This window comes from Rissa tridactyla, chromosome 12 (genome assembly GCF_028500815.1).
Source record: "Rissa tridactyla isolate bRisTri1 chromosome 12, bRisTri1.patW.cur.20221130, whole genome shotgun sequence".
Taxonomy (NCBI): domain Eukaryota; kingdom Metazoa; phylum Chordata; class Aves; order Charadriiformes; family Laridae; genus Rissa; species Rissa tridactyla.
The window spans coordinates 5,980,851-5,996,602 of NC_071477.1; the positions used below are offsets into that span (position 1 = coordinate 5,980,851).

General features: G+C 64.8%; 3 protein-coding genes across 5 annotated transcripts; 1 reads left to right on the forward strand and 2 right to left on the reverse strand.

The window, feature by feature from the left end:
* Positions 1-193: 193 nt before the first annotated feature.
* NEURL2 (neuralized E3 ubiquitin protein ligase 2) lies at positions 194-3,582 on the reverse strand. Its single transcript, XM_054218637.1, has 2 exons — positions 2,881-3,582; positions 194-621 (listed from the first exon to the last, which is right to left on the reverse strand). The coding sequence occupies exons 1-2, from the start codon at positions 3,554-3,556 to the stop codon at positions 506-508; spliced, it is 792 nt and encodes a 263-aa protein (XP_054074612.1). The 5' UTR covers positions 3,557-3,582; the 3' UTR covers positions 194-505.
* On the forward strand, positions 1,277-9,115 carry CTSA (cathepsin A). 2 transcript variants are annotated; one of them, XM_054218636.1, is made up of 15 exons: positions 1,277-1,813; positions 4,481-4,641; positions 4,740-4,851; positions 4,964-5,014; positions 5,268-5,354; positions 5,458-5,613; positions 5,993-6,084; positions 6,411-6,495; positions 6,624-6,715; positions 6,937-7,015; positions 7,123-7,271; positions 7,348-7,423; positions 7,513-7,602; positions 7,758-7,859; positions 8,049-9,115. In XM_054218636.1, the coding sequence occupies exons 2-15, from the start codon at positions 4,481-4,483 to the stop codon at positions 8,130-8,132; spliced, it is 1,416 nt and encodes a 471-aa protein (XP_054074611.1). In that variant the 5' UTR covers positions 1,277-1,813; the 3' UTR covers positions 8,133-9,115. The 2 variants fall into 2 exon arrangements, with proteins under 2 accessions (XP_054074611.1, XP_054074610.1); XM_054218635.1 differs by lacking the exon at positions 1,277-1,813 and adding an exon at positions 4,133-4,229.
* Positions 9,107-15,332, reverse strand: PLTP (phospholipid transfer protein). 2 transcript variants are annotated; one of them, XM_054218633.1, is made up of 16 exons: positions 13,630-15,331; positions 12,728-12,843; positions 12,405-12,504; positions 12,196-12,324; positions 11,892-12,047; positions 11,635-11,698; positions 11,444-11,507; positions 11,233-11,324; positions 10,918-11,094; positions 10,677-10,736; positions 10,414-10,575; positions 10,124-10,191; positions 9,998-10,040; positions 9,737-9,800; positions 9,575-9,651; positions 9,107-9,456 (listed from the first exon to the last, which is right to left on the reverse strand). In XM_054218633.1, exons 2-16 carry the CDS (start codon positions 12,834-12,836, stop codon positions 9,316-9,318), a joined length of 1,506 nt encoding a protein of 501 aa, XP_054074608.1. In that variant the 5' UTR covers positions 12,837-12,843; positions 13,630-15,331; the 3' UTR covers positions 9,107-9,315. The 2 variants fall into 2 exon arrangements, with proteins under 2 accessions (XP_054074608.1, XP_054074609.1); XM_054218634.1 differs by lacking the exons at positions 9,998-10,040; positions 10,124-10,191 and having other exon boundaries at positions 13,630-15,332.
* Positions 15,333-15,752: the final 420 nt, after the last annotated feature.

Here is a 15,752-nt window from a genome sequence, read left to right on the forward strand (position 1 = left end):
GCCGGGTCTCCTGGCTGCAGGGGCTCTGCGGGTCCCACAGTGCCTGCCCCAGCCCGGCTCCATCAGCACCCTGTTGCAGGGGGACTCCCACTGCGGGCACACAGCCCTGACAGCAGCGGGTCGGGCACCAATCCTCGCTCCCCTGCATTGCTCCGTGTGCTGGCACTCCCCACAGCATGCTCGCTTTCTGGCTGGAAGTGCTTTATTGCTCGCTCTGACCTGTGCCACCCTCCTGCCCACGCACCGTCCCTGCCGCACCCGTCTGCATGGAGGAACGTCCCTCTGATGCTCTGTCACGCTGCCCGTGCTCTCATGTCAGCCCTTCGGCAGCACAGGCCGTGCACGCAGGCACCCCTGGGGGCGAGGGCATGGGGGCTAACATGCCGTCAGGCCCCGGGAGACAGATGGGGCTGCTTGGGGCACAGATCCTACCCAGGCAGCTGGCCGTCCATCGCTGGTGGGGCTGTTGGCACAGGGAGGGGCCTGGGGTAGTGCCCTCGACACCTCATTCATGTTTGCAGAAGCTCTTCAGTGGCGGGGGCAGGTCCAGCCCGTCGATGGCCAGGCGGTGGACAATGTGCTTCTGGATGACCAGCCGGCAAAGGGTCTGCAGCGAGGGAACTGGAAGAGAACAGAAAGAAACAGCTGAGCTGGCCGAGTCGCCGGCGAGGCTGAGAGCAGAGGGGTGTGGAGGAGACGGGCTCTGAGGCTCCCCAGAGGCACCATGTTTTAGGGCAGCAGTGGGTGAGCTTGCTCTGCGGCAGGAGCAGGCATCCTGCCCTGGGCTTGAGCCGGCTGCTCCAGCTGGGATGGGAGCTCAAGGGCCCCAGGCAGTGAAGCTCTTCCCGTTATTCGGAGGAAGGCTGGGAGGACAGTTACGTGCCCAAGCTGTGCGTTACCATGGCTGGTTTGCATTTGTTTACTCTGGGGGCTGTCGAGCGGCTCCCCGGGGTCTCACATGCCCACGATGCGCTTTCCTTTCATCCTGCTCCCTTGATCTGCCTCCACCGGCGCCGGTGCCAGGCTGCCGGGTGGGCACCGTAGGCCGGGGCTGTGCTGCCTGCGGAGGCAGCTGCCACACTGCCTTTGAGACAACTATCTTCTGAGCCGTTCCCATGGCCACCCGCAGGGGCTCTGCCGGGTTCCTGTTCCTGTGACACGCACCCCCGTGGGATTCCTCTTTCCGGAGCTTTGGTGGCTCAGCAGCCTGGGTGCAATTATCTGCGGGCAGCGCTCTCCTCAGATTTTAAATGAGAGCTGACTCAAGCCTGTGGGCCCTGGTTCATCCGCTGCTTCCAAGAGCAGAGCCATAGGTGGTACCCGGCCATTTTGCCCACACACAGCTCAGCACCTCTCCGGCTGAGCCTCCTGGATGCCTCTGGGGGCTCACAACGAGCACAGCCACACTGTGCCCAGCTGGCTCCCGACCTTGGGGCCGTTTTCGGATGGCTGGAGTGCTTATCTCTGCCTCGGCGGCGCGGGGCTGCGTTGTGCCGAGTGCTGTGTGACGGGCAGCAGATGCCCTTTGCTTCTCCTGTCCCCAGCCTCCCGTGCTGCATCTCGTGTCACCAGCAGCTCAGCTGCTCACTTCTCATTTTCGCTTCACCAGCTGGACCCCGACCAGAAACAAAACTGCACCGAGAATGATTTTTAAACCCTGAAGAAGTGTTCCAGGAAGTGGAGCTACTGAAGCCTTAGCAGAGGGGAAGAAGTCAGATTGTGCCTCTACAGCAGCGCCTGTGCCAGCTGCGGCATTTGCAGGGACACACAGACCAGCCCGTGTCTGCGTCAGGAGGGAGCAGCTTTCCCAGAGGTACGTGCTGCCAGCGCAAGTTCCTCACGAGTGAGTGGCTGGGAATGGGCCCTCCGAGGTGGCTCAGTGGCCTCCTGCAGCATGCTCTGGCCGGTTGCCCTCAACACGCTCTCAGGACAGGGGGACCTGGGCGTCCGGGCACATTTAACCTCCCTGTTTGGATAATCCGGCTCACAGCAGCGGGCAGAGAGAATCCCGTGTTTCAGCCTTGAGACAGAAGCAGCTGAACTTTGCACCAGTGAGAGAAGCGGTGGCTCCCGGCGGTCAGGGACAGGCGGCACCCAGGCGCTAGCTCTCCTTCTGCCTCTTCTCTCACCTCATTCTCAGCATCTGCTCATTTTCCCAGTATGGTGCTAATTAGCATTAATTAGCCTGACTCCTCACAAGAACCAGCAACCAGCATCGGCTTTCCCGGCTCCTCCCCGCCTTGCTGAGGGATGCTGGATATTGCCCAATCTCCGATGGCATCACAGGGTGTCTGCCCAGGGCACCCCGCAGCGGGGGCACGCGGCAGGCGCTGGGGGGTGACGTGCGTGCCAGGGCGAGCAGCAGTGCGCAGCCGGATGTTTTGATGCCAAAGGAGGACGTTGCTTGGCTGCGGGCTGCCGTGTGCCCACGGCACCAAGGCTAGGCATGCCGGGGGGTCGCCAGCCTCCGAGACGCAGCTCTGCAAGTGCCAGCATTGGGCAGCAGTCAGGGGCGTCCGTCTGGCTGGGGATGAGCGTGGTGCTGTGGGGGCACGGCTCCACAGTCCTGCAGCCCCCGGTCTGGGGCAGCCCAGAACACCCACCCCCATTGCTCCACTCAGGAAGGGTGACCAGGCTGGGCTCTTCCCTAACCATCATGGCAGAGCTTTCAGGGGACACCACCCATCAGTGGCAGGGTGGGGTCTCGCCCATACTCTGCAGGGTGGGGGGCTCTCCTGTGCCCTCTACCCCGCGTCCCTCTGCCCTGTGGCACACACTGACGCTCCCACTGAGGGGACTATGGGGTGACCCCACCAAAACTACCCCCCCCGGGCTCCTGGCCCGTGCAGGACATGCCCCAGGGAGGGGGCAGGTACCTACAGCCATATTCCACCGGGATGACCCGGACGCTCTTGGTGGAGGCGAAGACGTCGACCACAGCGTAGAGCGGGCGGGTGGTGGGCAGGCGCCTGGCGCTCGGCCCCATGTCCTCTCCGTTGATGACGATGTGCATGTCAGCAGTGCCGTCGGGCTGTGGGGCGTACAGCACGCCGATCCGGCTGCGCCGGGCAGTTGCGGGCAGCACGTTCATCTTGAACAGGTCATCCAAGATGTGGCTGTAGCGCCCGGGCTTGCTGCGTCCTACCAGCGTGTCACGGGGGATCCTCACCCGCTCGATCAGCAGGAAGGGCTCCCACGGGGAACCCTGCGCCCGCGCCCCCTCCCCATCCTCCGTGACGCGGTTGTGGCTCCGGGTGATGGCGAACACCCAGGTGTCCCCCATGTTGACCAGGTCCGGCAGCGAGTACTCGGGCACCACCTCCAGGGTCTGGGGGTCGTGGGCCGTCAGCCCCACGCGCAGGTGCCCGCACCAGCCCAGCTCCTTCTCCTCGATCTCCACCAGAAAGATCTGCCCGGGCGCCAGCGGCTCCTGGCTGAAGCAGAGCCCGTTGGCGAAGCTCTCCACCCGCGTAGCCCGCGTGCGCGAGGCGTCCAGGCGGACGTTGGTGCCGTGGACGCGGTGGAAGCGCGCGGCGAGGCGGCACCGGGACGCCATCGCCGACACCGCTATTTTTAACTGTCCCCGTCACAGCTGTCGCCGGGTGGTGACGGCCCCTCTGGGCTCGACTCGGAGGGGTCCTAGTGCCGCGGGGGAGGGCGGGAGGGGACCCCAGGGCGGGAGGGGACCCTGCGTCTGCTGGGGCACGGCCGGGCCCCACCGGGTTCTCAGGGCCACGCAGCACCTCCCCGGTGCTGCCCGTCGGTGCCCGGTGCTGCCTGTGGCTGTGCCCGGTGGTAAGTGGTAGTGCCCGGCCGTTCCTGCTGTGACCGGTGATACCGGGAAGTGCCCGGTGGTGGCCATCGGGGCATCACACCCTCGCCGCCGTGCCCGCACGGGGTTGAGGGCTCCCACCGGGGCCGGATCCCCGCACCTCGGGCACCGTGGGGGGGGTCTTGCGTGGTGGCCCGGGGCAGGGCACGGCGTGGAGCAGGGACACCCCAGCTGCGGCCCCCACCGGGGGTCCCGTCCCGGGGGTCCCGTCCCGTCCTGGGGGTCCCGTCCCACGTGCGCGCGCGGTACCGGGGCAAGCCCCGGCCGCCCCCGGGGCGCTGATTGGCCGCCGCCAGGCCCCGCCCCGCTCACGTGGGCACCGGAGGTCATATGGGCGGGTGTCATGTGCCCGCCGGGACCGCCGCCGCCTGCGAGAGCCGCGCCGGGAGCGGCCGAGGTCAGCGGGACGGGGCGGGGGTCGGCACCGGGGGGCTGGGAGGGACCCCGGCCGCCGGAGGCACCGACCGGGACCGATCGCTCCGGGGCCAGCGTGGGGGGTCGGGCCGGACCGGGGGCAGCTGGGACCAGCCCGGGGGGTCGGGTCGGGTCGGGCCGGGCCTGGGGCTGCCCCGGGGCGCTGCTGGGACCGGGGCCGTTACCGGCGAGCAGCGCCCCGACCTCCCCTCCCGTCCCCCCGCTCCCTTGCAGATGGGGCCGGTGCTGCTGTGCGCGCTGCTGCTGCTGGGGCTGAGCCGGGCCGCCCCCCCGGGCCACGAGGTGACCTTCCTGCCGGGGCTGGCCAAGCAACCCTCCTTCCGCCACTTCTCGGGCTACCTCTGCGCCGGGCCGGGCAAGCACCTGCACTACTGGTACGTGAGGCCCTGCCGGTACTGGGGCTGGTGCCGGGCTGAGCCCCCAGCGGCCGGGGCGGGGGCCTGGCTGGGCACTGACGGTGGTGTGTCTGCAGGTTTGTGGAGGCCCAGAGCAACCCCCAGAGCAGCCCCCTGGTGCTGTGGCTGAACGGGGGCCCCGGCTGCAGCTCCATGGAAGGATTCCTGAAGGAGCACGGCCCCTTCCTGGTTAGTAGTCATGGCTGTCCCATGGCTCAAGGCTGGCAGGCTGCGTGGCACGTGCCGTCCCGCTGGGGCCAGCCTGGTTGTGCCCATCGGTCACTGCCTTGTGCTTCCCCAGATCCAGCCCGACGGGGTCACGCTGAAGTATAACGACTACGCCTGGAACAAGGTACGGGCGCAGGCGCTGCAGCCCTCCACGGCTGTGGGGAGAGGGTGGCTCTGAGCCAGTTCCTCCCCCTCCCCAACACACCCTCCTCTCAAGTCTGCTGTCAAGCGGGACAGGAATGTGGCCCCACCAGCACAGCCCTGGGGCAGGCCAGACACCCACGGGTGCCACCACCGGCAAGGCCAGTAGCCCTCTGCCTCAACGAGCCAGGAGGGGAGGTGTCCCCTGATCTCCAGCTCCTCTGCTGTCCCTGCAGATTGCCAATGTGCTCTACGTGGAGTCCCCCGCTGGTGTCGGCTTCTCGTACTCTGATGACAAGAAGTACGCCACAAATGACACCGAGGCGAGTGACCTGAGCTGCTGAGAGGGACCTGCCTCCTGCCTGCCCCAGCCTGGGTGCTGGGGGTCCTGCCTTGCTGCTGACCCCTGTGTCTTCCTGCCTTCAGGTCGCTCACAACAACTACCTGGCGCTGAAGGATTTCCTCCGGCTCTTCCCCGAGTACTCCAAGAACGATCTCTTCCTCACAGGGGAGAGCTATGGGGGGGTCTATATCCCCACGCTGGCGGAGTGGGTGATGCAGGACCCCAGTCTCAACCTGAAGGTGGGCAGCTGGGCTATGCCGCCAGCCTTGGGCTAAGCCAGGGAGCCAGAGGGCTTGGCATGGCTTCACTGGGGCGCTCGAGCGGATACCGGGGTGGGGACCGTCTGTGAAACCAGCGTGCGGGGCCCCCTCCAGAGTGTAGGGCGGGTCTGGCCCTGCAGCCTTTCATCTTCTCCTGGGGTGCTGGCAGGGGCTGCTGGCGGACGTGTCCATCCCTGCCACGAGGGACCAGGGGAGCGTTCTCAGGCACCCCCGACCCTTCCTGTTGCCTCCGTGGAGTAAACAGTGCTGCATCTGCTTCCTGCCTGCTGCTGCTGCTGCTGTGGCTGCCCTGTGGGGAGCTGGAACACAACAGAGTTGTTTTCTTCTTGCCTTGTAGGGAATCGCTGTGGGAAATGGCCTCTCCTCCTACGAGATCAATGACAACTCCCTGGTTTACTTTGCCTATTACCATGGCCTGCTGGGGACTGAGTAAGAGGAGGGGGAGTGCTGCCGCTACATCCCTGTGCGAGCAGGATGGGGACACGGTGTGGGATGGGACCGGCTGGGTCAGTGGTGTGCAGGACAAGGGAAGCTCCTGGCCTAATTTGGGCCAGTAGCCAGGCTGTGGAGATGGCCCTTCGTCCTAGGCAGCTCCCATGGGCACATTTGTTTGTGCCATGCACAGGGCACCGAGCGACGTGCTGTGCGGCTGCTGGGCAGGGAGCCTGCAGTGCAGCTGGTGCTGTGGCCGCTGGCTTTGTGTTGGTGTTGCCATTTGGGCAGTGTGGTCCAAGTCCCCTGGTCTCTGCCCGCAGGCTGTGGAAGGATTTGCAGGCCTTCTGCTGCTCCCAAGGGAAGTGCAACTTCCATGACAACTCCAACCTGAACTGCACGCTCAAGGTGAGGGGAGCCAGAGCCCCTGAGCGCCTGCCCGATCCTGGTCTGTGAGCAGTATTCACCACCTGGCTCTGGATGGGCCCACGGTCCCTCAAGCATCCTGAGTCCCAAATCCTTCCGGCTTGTTGCAGATGGAGGAGACGATTCAGATCATAGAGGAGTCCGGCCTCAACATCTACAACCTCTACGCCCCGTGTGATGGAGGTGTTCCTGGGAGCATGAGGTGAGAGTGGTCCCAGGGCAGACAGGTCTCCAGGCACTGGCTGTCTTTGGTTTGTGGCGTGTGGGGTCCCCGTTGGCAGAGGGATGTGGTGGGCTGGGCAGGGCGTCCGTCTGGGACAGATGGACCATGTCTGGCTGCTGTCAAGGACTCCCCTGGGGAGGACCTTGAACTCCTGTTTCTCCAGAGCTTTCAGGCTGTCCCTGTGCTCTTTCTGGCCGCAGGTATGAGGGTGACTCTCTCATCACACATGACCTGGGCAACTCCTTCATCCAGATGCCGATGAAGTTCTCCTGGCGGCAGGTGAGCCTGGGCATCTGTGCCACAGGGCTGCGAGCATCCTCTGCCCAGCCAGCGGTGCTGCCTGTGGGCAAGTGCTGCCGTGTCAGAAACTCCCAACTCTCTCCCAGAACCTGTTCCGGATGCCGGTAGCCCGGAATAAGGTCCGGATGGACCCTCCTTGCACGAACTCCACAGCCCCCAGGACATATCTAAACTGCCCGGAGGTGAGGAAGGCTCTCCACATCTTCCCTGATGCCCCGGAGTGGCAGGTGTGCAGGTGAGCAAGTTCTGGGTGGGAGGGAGGGACTGTCGCAAGCACGAGCAGCTGCATGATGCTAATGCTTCCTCCGCAGCTTTGAGGTGAACCGCAGCTACAAGCGCCTGTACATGCAGATGAACGACCAGTACCTGAAGCTGCTTGGAGCCACGGTGCGTGCTGGGGAACCCACCGGGCTCTGGGACCAGCTCTGGCCGGGGCTGCTGCCCTGTGAAATGCTCACCCTCCTTCTGTTCTGCAGAAATACCGGATCCTGGTGTACAATGGGGATGTCGACATGGCCTGCAACTTCCTTGGGGATGAGTGGTTTGTGGATTCGCTGTGCCAGAAGGTAAACGGGCAGGGTAGGGCTTGGTCCAGGCCAGTCACCATCTCTAGACTGTGCAGTCGGCTGCGCAACGGGGCTGGCTGTGGTGAGAGCGTGGGCAGGGCTTGGCCGTCTGCCTCAGGCACCTGAGGCACTGAGGATGCTGCCACTGGTCCCAGGTGCAGGTAGCTCGCCGGCCCTGGCTCTACACTGAAGGAGGCGTGAACCAGATCGGGGGCTTCGTGAAGGAATTCACCAACATCGCCTTCCTCACCGTCAAGGTAGGGCTGAGGGGCTCTGGGGAGACGGGGACAGGGCTGCTGGCTGTGGCGCAGGCAGGAGTGCCAGACACCGGTGCTGCAATCAGAGTGGGGTGGTGCTGGCTGGGCTGTGGGCAGCCTGGGGCTGGAGACGCAGGGCAGCGTCAGCCCCGTGGCCGGCACTGACCTGCTGCTGCCTGTTTCCCGCAGGGAGCCGGCCACATGGTGCCCACGGACCGGCCGCTTGCTGCCTTCACCATGTTCAGCCGCTTCATTAAGAACGAGCCTTACTAGGAGCTGTGGGGAGGTAGTGCCTGGCGCCCCGGCTGCCCTCACCACCCGGCACCTCCCGCACAGCCTGTCCTTGCTGCCGCTCAGCTGCGCCTGGGCTCCCTGTGCCACAAAACGAGTCACTCCTGCGGCCGGTGGGGCTGCCCCCTCCAGCCCAGGGGCTCTGCCTGGCTGGACAGGGTGGAGGATGGGGCTGCCTGTAGTGGACGGGGGGGTGAGGAGAGTCACAGGGGCTCTGTCCTTGCTGGGTGAGGAGTCGTAACCCTTGTGCAGCTGCCTCCTGGCTTGTGGCTTCCTGTCTCACCTCCTCCCTGTCTGGGCAGACAGCTACTTCCCTCCTGGGAAGGGAGCAGTCCCCGCCACTTCCCCTCTGCCCCTGCACGCACACAGCCCTGGGCAGGCTCCGAAGCGGCTGCCCCCTGGTAAGAAAGCACAGTTCATGTGGTGGCTGTGGGCAGCTGGGCACTGCTCCTGCAGGGACTTTCTGCTCTTCTCCAAACTGCTCCCACATCTGGTCCTGGTGAAGGAGGCTTGCCATGAAGACAGTCCCACCACCTGCTCACTGCCTGGGGCACACAGCGCTCCTGGGAACTTGCAATAAACTCTCTGAACAAGGTGGTTCTGCTCCTCATTGCCCAGCTCCTCGCACCACTCTGCCACCCCCTGCTTTGCTTTCCTTTGCTTTCCAAGGAGTACCACTACACGCTGAGGATCCAGCAGAGGTGAGTGCCGACACACTGTGCTGGGGAGCCAGAACCTTGTGGTCTGTGCCCCCTGTCTCTGCAGGGGGTCAGTGAGGCCTGGAAACAAGCCACCCACAAGAGCAGGGGAAGTGCAGTTGCTCTGAGCCCCATCTGCCTCCCGAGTACCTGATCTGGGAGACCAGTGCTGTCTGCCTCCTTCCCTATCTCTCCCTACGTGCTGGCAGCCATGCAGTCCAGTGTGGGCACATTCTCCAAGCAACGAGGCCGCGCAGGTTGGAGTCGAGTGGTTTATTAGTGTAATGAGAAGGGGTGCAGCAGGGGTTCCCAGAGCAGCTGTCTCCGCCTTGCTGCTACCCACCAGGGCACAGGCGCCCTGCGGGATGTGGCAGTGGTACCAGGGAAGCTGCTTCCTACCTACAGTCTACGGGTCCAGCCCGGGATCTGCCCTCGGTCCGGGGTGAAGGAGCGAGTGGGGAGAAGAGCTAGAGCTGGTGGGGGTCCATGCTGGGCTCTGCAGGCCATGAGCTGGGGTAGGTGGGGGTGGTAGGGGCCGGGCGGTATTTCTCAATCACCTCCCGCAGCCCCTTGGAGAAGTGGAGATCAGCTCCCACCGTGAGGAATCCCTGCAAAGGGGAAGAGGATTAGCACAAGGCAGGCTGTGAGTGTGCCCTGTCCCAGCAGGAAGGACTTGGTCCCTGTGCCTGCTGGGGGGTCCCAAGCTGCCCCCATCCCACCACATACCGCATGGTTGGTGACCACCTCCTTGGTGAAGTCCATGCCTTCTGGCAGTGGGATCTGCACCCCCTTTTTAGTCCTCTCTGCAGGGAGGGAGAGATGCAGTGAAGACGAGTCCCACTGCCTCTGCCCCAAGCCTGGCTGAGCGTGGTCAGTGGTGGTGCCTACCGTTAATGATGGGCATGATCGTCAGCTGCAGCAGGGTCTTCAGTGGGGCCTGCAGTGAGAACAGCTGGGGAGAGAGAGGAGCATGTGTGAGCACAGCAGCAGCAGACCGGCCTGCCTGGGCAGGGCATGCCTGCACTTAGCACTGGGTGGACTAGAAGGGGGTGTCCTGCAATGTGCAGCCCCTCCCCAAGCCTCCTCCGTGCTGTGGCTGGGGACTGGCAAGGGAGGCCAGACCCCCAGGCTGGCACAGGGTCTGCTCACCGCTAGCGACTCCAGTGCAGACTGCTTGGAGTAGATGCGAAACCTGCAGAGGAGAAAGCAGCCGTGAGCGGGGCACGGAGGGGGACCTTCCCCACAGCCTCCGCGGGACCCCAGCGTGGGCCATACCGTCGCAGGTCCAGCTGCACACGGAGTGCCTTCCCTTGCAGAAACACCTTGGCGCTCAGCTTTGTTTCCTAAGGAGAGAGAAGGATGAATCGCAGCCCTGCTGTGACCACTGCAGGCAGGCAGCTGGCCAGGCTGGCTGCTCCTCTTGCTCCCCAGGCCCAGCTGTCCCTCTGCTTTGGGACTCCAGAGCCATCCCACATGGGGTGGGTAATGTTTTTCCCCTGTGTGCTGGGGTGGCTGCACAGGGAGCCCCGGCCACACACGCCCCTCCCAGCCAGCCCCCCACTCACCATGGCCATGCTGGAGAGCTGGATGGCGGGGCGTCCTGGGGGCACCAGTGAGATGTTGAGGAAGGCAGAGACGGAGACAGAGGTGCCCGAGGGTTTGATGATGCAGCGGGGAGGAGCTGACACCTGCAGCACCAGCCGCAGCGGAGCATCCACAGCAGGGCTCTGGGGAGGGCAGGTGAGCAGGAGGCACAGAGCTGGGCAGAGCAGTGCTCTGCCCCAGGGGCACCCCTGTGCCTCCCACCATGGCCAGGTGCTCCTCTCACCTGCATGAAGATGGTCCCAAAGAAAGTGGCTCTCAGCAAAACCTCCAGGTCCTTGGGCACCTGCAGGGAGGACAAACCGTTGGAGGGTAAGCGAGCAGCCGCTGTTGATCCCAGCAGAGCTGCTCCTTGGGTGGCAACTTCCTCTGCTCTGTGGGCAGAGCCCAGCCCTCCCTCCTGCCTGGCATCAGGCCCCTGCCCGCAGAGCTGCGTGTGCATAGCCGGGTGACCCAGCACTGCTTACCTTCTCCCCCTGGAGCTCTATGGCCAGCACACCTGCCTGGAAGTATGAGTGCATAGCTGAGTCAAAGAAGTACTCAGAGAAGGCAACGTAGACCATGCGCTCGGTCTCCTTGATCACCGGCTCCACCGCGTGGTTCTCCAGCTCTTGGTTCTTTCTTGCACGGGGGAAGAACATGCCCTGGGCCGAGAACAGGAGATGTTTCTGCAGCCGTAGCACAGCCCATACTGCTCACTCCACCATGCCCAGCATGCAGGCTGGCACAGCTGCTCCCAGGGGGACTGTGGGAGGGTCAGTAGGGCAGGATCCAGTGGTCACCTTGAAGTCTAGGTCAAGGGTGTCTGTGGAGATGGCTGGGTCCCGCAGGAGGGAGTAGTCAATCCCAATGTGTTCATCCACATAGTTCCTCACTGCCAGGGAAGATGTGCTGTTGTAACCAAGCCTGCGGGCTACCTGTCAGCCCAATGCCCAGCTGTGCCTGCCTCCACGGTGAACGGGGTCCAGTTCCTTCCCTCGGGGCAACACTCACCCGGCACTGTGTCCAGCACGGAGTTCAGCAGCACCAGGCTGGCGTGCTCCAGGGATGGGCAGATCTGAAAGGCAAGGGCTGGGCTAAGAGGGGAATCTCTCCAGATGCAGATGAGAACCCAGACCCTCCTCCCGCTGCGGGGCAAGGCCAGGCTCCCCCGGGCTCCATTGCCTGTCTCCACTCAGCCTTACCTGCTGGCTGAGGAGGAAGCGCATCCCTGTGATGATGAAGGTGCTCAGGAATTCATAGACCGTTCTGCAGGACACAACAGCAGCTCTGCAGCTGACTGCCGTCCCCTCCGGCTCCAGTCCTGCTCCTCCATCCCCATGCGAGCGCACAGCCTGGGCTGGGGAAGTCCCGAGGGTGCAGAAAGGGGGGCCGGGGACCCCGGCACAGGAGGAGCTGGCCCAGCCGAGGGACAGGGCTGCTGTGGTAGGTTTGGGTGTACCTGAGCGTGCCAGAGAAGCCTGCATGCATTCTGGCAATGGAGGCATTGCAGGTCATGTTAGAGATCTTCAGGCGCCCAGCCTCATCTTTGGCCAGCTGCAGCACTGTGTGGATGTGGACGCCATCCGCAGAGGCATTGATGGACCCAATGTCATAGCTGGAAGCGAGAAGATGAGAGGAGCACATGGCTCTTAGCAGCTGCAAGGCAGCAAGGCACCCATGGCACCCAGTGGGCACGGCCAAGCTGTGGCCCAGCTGTGGGGTAGGCTGGTCCCCACAGGAGTGGGGAGTGGGAGGTAGCTCACAAGAACCAGTAGAGCAGCTGTCTTCGGAAGCGCAGGCTGATGGAGGCGTTGCTGATGTTGAAGACGAGGTGTTGCTGAGGCTGGAAGTGTAGGTCGGAAAATGCCAGCTGCAGGTCCATCACTTTGACCCTGCAGGGGAGGAGACAGAGATGGTCGGATGGACAGATGGACACGGGGAGCCACGTGCGCGGGGAGCGGGCAGCACTCACTGGCTGATGTTGTAGTGGAACTGCCCCTCCTTCCCATGCACGTCTGGCATCGTGATGTTCTGCAGCTCCTGCTCCACGAAGCGCAGCCCCTCCTGCTTCACTGCAAAGCAAAGTGAGCTGGGGCTGGCAACAGCCAGGCTGTGCCGCCCTCCCAGCAGCATCGCCCCCAGCCAGCTCCCCAGCTCCTCTCCAGGCACCCCACGGACGGGCAGTGCAGGCAGGGGTCCCAGCCGACAGCCTTACCCAGGTGCAGACCCCAGGAGCAGCATCCCAACCTGCCTCTTACCCAGGGCCCGGGAGCAGGGTCCTGGCCGGCCCCTTACCCAAGTCCAGCCCCTTGGAGGTAATCCGGATCTTGCAGCCGGGTGAGCTGTGCGAGGCCGCGACCAGCCAGGGCAGGAGGAGGAGGAGGAGGCAGCTGCCGGCAGCCATCTCACACCTGGAGGCAGAGAGCAGGGTCAGCACGGGCTGGCCCAGAGGGGCACACAGGGGACACCTGGCCACCCTGGGAGGGAGGCGGCTGCTGCCCAACCTGCTTGCAGCCCAGGGCAGGGGTGGCCCCAAGGAACACCCCATGGCTCCGCTACTCCCCACACCCCAAAACCCCCCAGTGCTGCCCGGGTCCCCATTGCCTGAACCCCCATGGACCAGCAGCTCATGAGTGGCACAGCCCCCACCCTAGTGTGCTGCACACAAGCCCCCAGCACAGACCCTGTGGGGTTCGTGGGGTCTCACATCCCCTGGGAACGCTCGTTCCAGCCAGCTCCTGCTGGCCCCAGCACCCTCCCATCCTGCCCTGAACACACCCAGCTCCCAAAACTGCATGGCAAAGTGCAAGCCCAGCATGTGCTGCTGCAGCGGGGAACCCCAGCACCCCACAGAGAAGGGAGCCCTCTTCTGTAGGGCTGCCCCACAGCCCTCCCAGCCCCACGGGGCAGCCCCAGCTGCCCCCTGCCATGGAGATGTGCTGCCTGCCCGCACGCCCCACACACTCCGGGTGCTGGGCTGCGACGGGATCTGGAGCCTGCCCATGGAGCAGCAACAGGCAGAGATCCCTGCAAGACTGTGGGGACGGTCCACAGCTCCCACAGCATTTTCCCCCAGTTCTCTGCAAGGGAGAGGACGGGGACCCTCCTGCCCAAGGTCCAGAGCCGCCATCCTTCCCCCAGGCTGTGCACAGACCGGGGGTTTGCCTACACAATGCCGGCTTAGTTTGGGTACTTACAGTGAGGTTGTCCTCGGCTCCCCTTAGCGTAGGGAAGCTGAATCACATGAAAGGAGGGAGGGAGAACACCAGCAGCTCCAGGAGTTTCTTTTGAGCTTGCTGAGGTTCCCCTGCCTTTATATATCCCACCAGCTGCCACTCCTTGCAAGCCCACAGCTGGGAGGAGACAGCGGGACGGGGAGGATGCAGGTCTCCGGCACGCTAAGCCCCGGCTGCCTGCCAGCACAGGCAGAGAGACAGCGGGTTGCTCAGACACCCGGACTCCAATCTGAGCACGCAGCGTTCCTCCTCCACCGCAAACACAGCTCCTCGCCTGTCCCACAAGCGCAGCCACGCACCATGTCCCAGGGCATCCCGGCAGTGCTCAGGGTGGCGAGGGGCATGCGTGCAAATGGGGTCCGAGGGGTCTGTCATGTCGGGGCAGCCCCCCCCAGTCTGTGTAGAGGTAAGCCTCTACCAGTGCCCCGGCCGCCCTCTGCCAGCTCCATCCCTGTCAGGTCAACTCTGTGCCACAGACAGAGCCCAACATAGGCCCTGTGGCCTCATCTGTGAGGTGAGCCCCAGGCGGAGAAGGTGCTGAGGCTGCCGGATCCTCAGTGCTGCTCCAACAGCCTCTGCTCAGGCTGACACGAACCAGGCAGCTCGGGGTCTGCAGGACATGCCTCTCTGCCTGGAGTTGCCCAGCTTGCTGCCGGCAGCTTGGCAGGCACCGGGGCTTGTAGAACCATGAGGAGGACTGATGAAGTGGCCCCAGCAGCATCCATGCTGCCATCCTGCTCCATCCCACGCCTGCAAGCGACAGGGAAGCTCCTCAGGCCAGGGCTTCCTCCCCCGGTCCCCAAGCAAGCTGCAGGGGCTGCCCCTGCCCTCACCACCCACTTTGCCCACTTGAGCCCCCCTGCTCCGAGGATGGAGGCTTCACGCTGTCCCTCCGCAGAGTCCCCTCTCCCCTCCTGGGGTCGTGCAACAAGGGGTTGGTCTGAGCCAGCACTTTGCGCCCTGGGCGATTATCTGTGCTGTGGGGCAGCAGAGCCGGGCGGTGTGGGGCTCGCGCGGCAAAACACAGGGAGACTTGAGAGACTTAGTGCTTACACAGCACTTATCCCTCCAGAACTGCTTTGCCAGCATTAACTCATTAAACTGACCCCGGTGCTCTCAGAGCAGAGGGCAGGACTTGTGGGAGAGCGAGCAGGTCGGGCCGCTGCCCGGGAAGACAGAAAGGCCCTTGGAAAGCTGAGCAGTGGAGATGCTCCAGAGGCAAAGGGCAGGAAAGGGCTCTGTGGCCAGGGGTGACGGCCCCGCGGCTGCTCCTCCCTGTGTCCAGCCACACTGGGGAACACGGCCGGGAATACATCCCAACGGGCCGCGCGGGAAGGCAGCCACGCCAGCATCAGCTTTCAGGGCAAGAGAGGGATCCCAGGAACCGGCGCAGCAGCGTGGCTGCCCATCTCCATGCCAGCGCCCAGCTCCACCTGCAAAGCCCCGCACCGGCCGTGGGGCAGGCTCACGGCGGGGCGCACACCCATCCCCTCGCACACAGCCACCACCCGCCACCGGCAACGGCAGCCAAGTTGTGCACGCCACCGCAGCCTTTCTCAAACCCGACCCTGTGGGCCAAATTAACAACTAAATGAGCGGGTGCGTAGGCAAAAACATGTATAAGCGGATGCTGCTGAACAGAGGCATCCCTGTCAGCAGGCACACGGGCACGAACAGCGCTCGGGGCGGCCGGCTGCCAGGGGCCGGGCCCGCGGGCTGAGGCGCCGGCAGGGAGCGGCCGCCGGGCGGCGGAAGCCCCGCTGCGGGCACCCAGCCGGGCCGCTGCCGCCGGGCGGCACATCAATGCGCCGCCCCCGCCCTCGGGCCCGGCCGCCCGCTCCGCCCCGGCGCCGCCACACTTCAAAGGCCCTTTGGTGGCGACCGCTTGCGGCCTCGCCCTGCCTATGACAGGAACCGCCCGCGGCGGGCGGGCAGGGCCGCTCCACAGCGACCACCGCGGGGCCGCAATGACAGGCCTGCGCGGCCCGAAATAGTGACGGCGGCGCGGCCGTGCCCACAACGGGGCGGGCCGCCGCCGCGCCACACCAAAGATGGCGCCGGAGCGGGCGGGGGGAGGGGGGGCG

Coding starts and splice junctions, on each gene's coding strand:
- NEURL2 (XM_054218637.1), bottom strand. CDS start 3,556: ATGGCGTCCCGGTGCCGCCTCGCCGCGCGCTTCCACCGCGTCCACGGC. Junction 622..2,880: donor CATCCCGGTGGAATATGGCT/GTAGGTACCTGC, acceptor GTTCTCTTCCAG/TTCCCTCGCTGCAGACCCTT.
- CTSA (XM_054218635.1), top strand. CDS start 4,176: ATGTGCCCGCCGGGACCGCCGCCGCCTGCGAGAGCCGCGCCGGGAGCG. Junction 4,230..4,480: donor CCGCGCCGGGAGCGGCCGAG/GTCAGCGGGACG, acceptor GCTCCCTTGCAG/ATGGGGCCGGTGCTGCTGTG. Junction 7,272..7,347: donor CCGGAGTGGCAGGTGTGCAG/GTGAGCAAGTTC, acceptor CTTCCTCCGCAG/CTTTGAGGTGAACCGCAGCT.
- PLTP (XM_054218633.1), bottom strand. CDS start 12,836: ATGGCTGCCGGCAGCTGCCTCCTCCTCCTCCTCCTGCCCTGGCTGGTC. Junction 12,325..12,404: donor TTCCACTACAACATCAGCCA/GTGAGTGCTGCC, acceptor CCTCCCCTGCAG/GGTCAAAGTGATGGACCTGC. Junction 9,801..9,997: donor CTGCACTGGAGTCGCTAGCG/GTGAGCAGACCC, acceptor CTCTCTCCCCAG/CTGTTCTCACTGCAGGCCCC.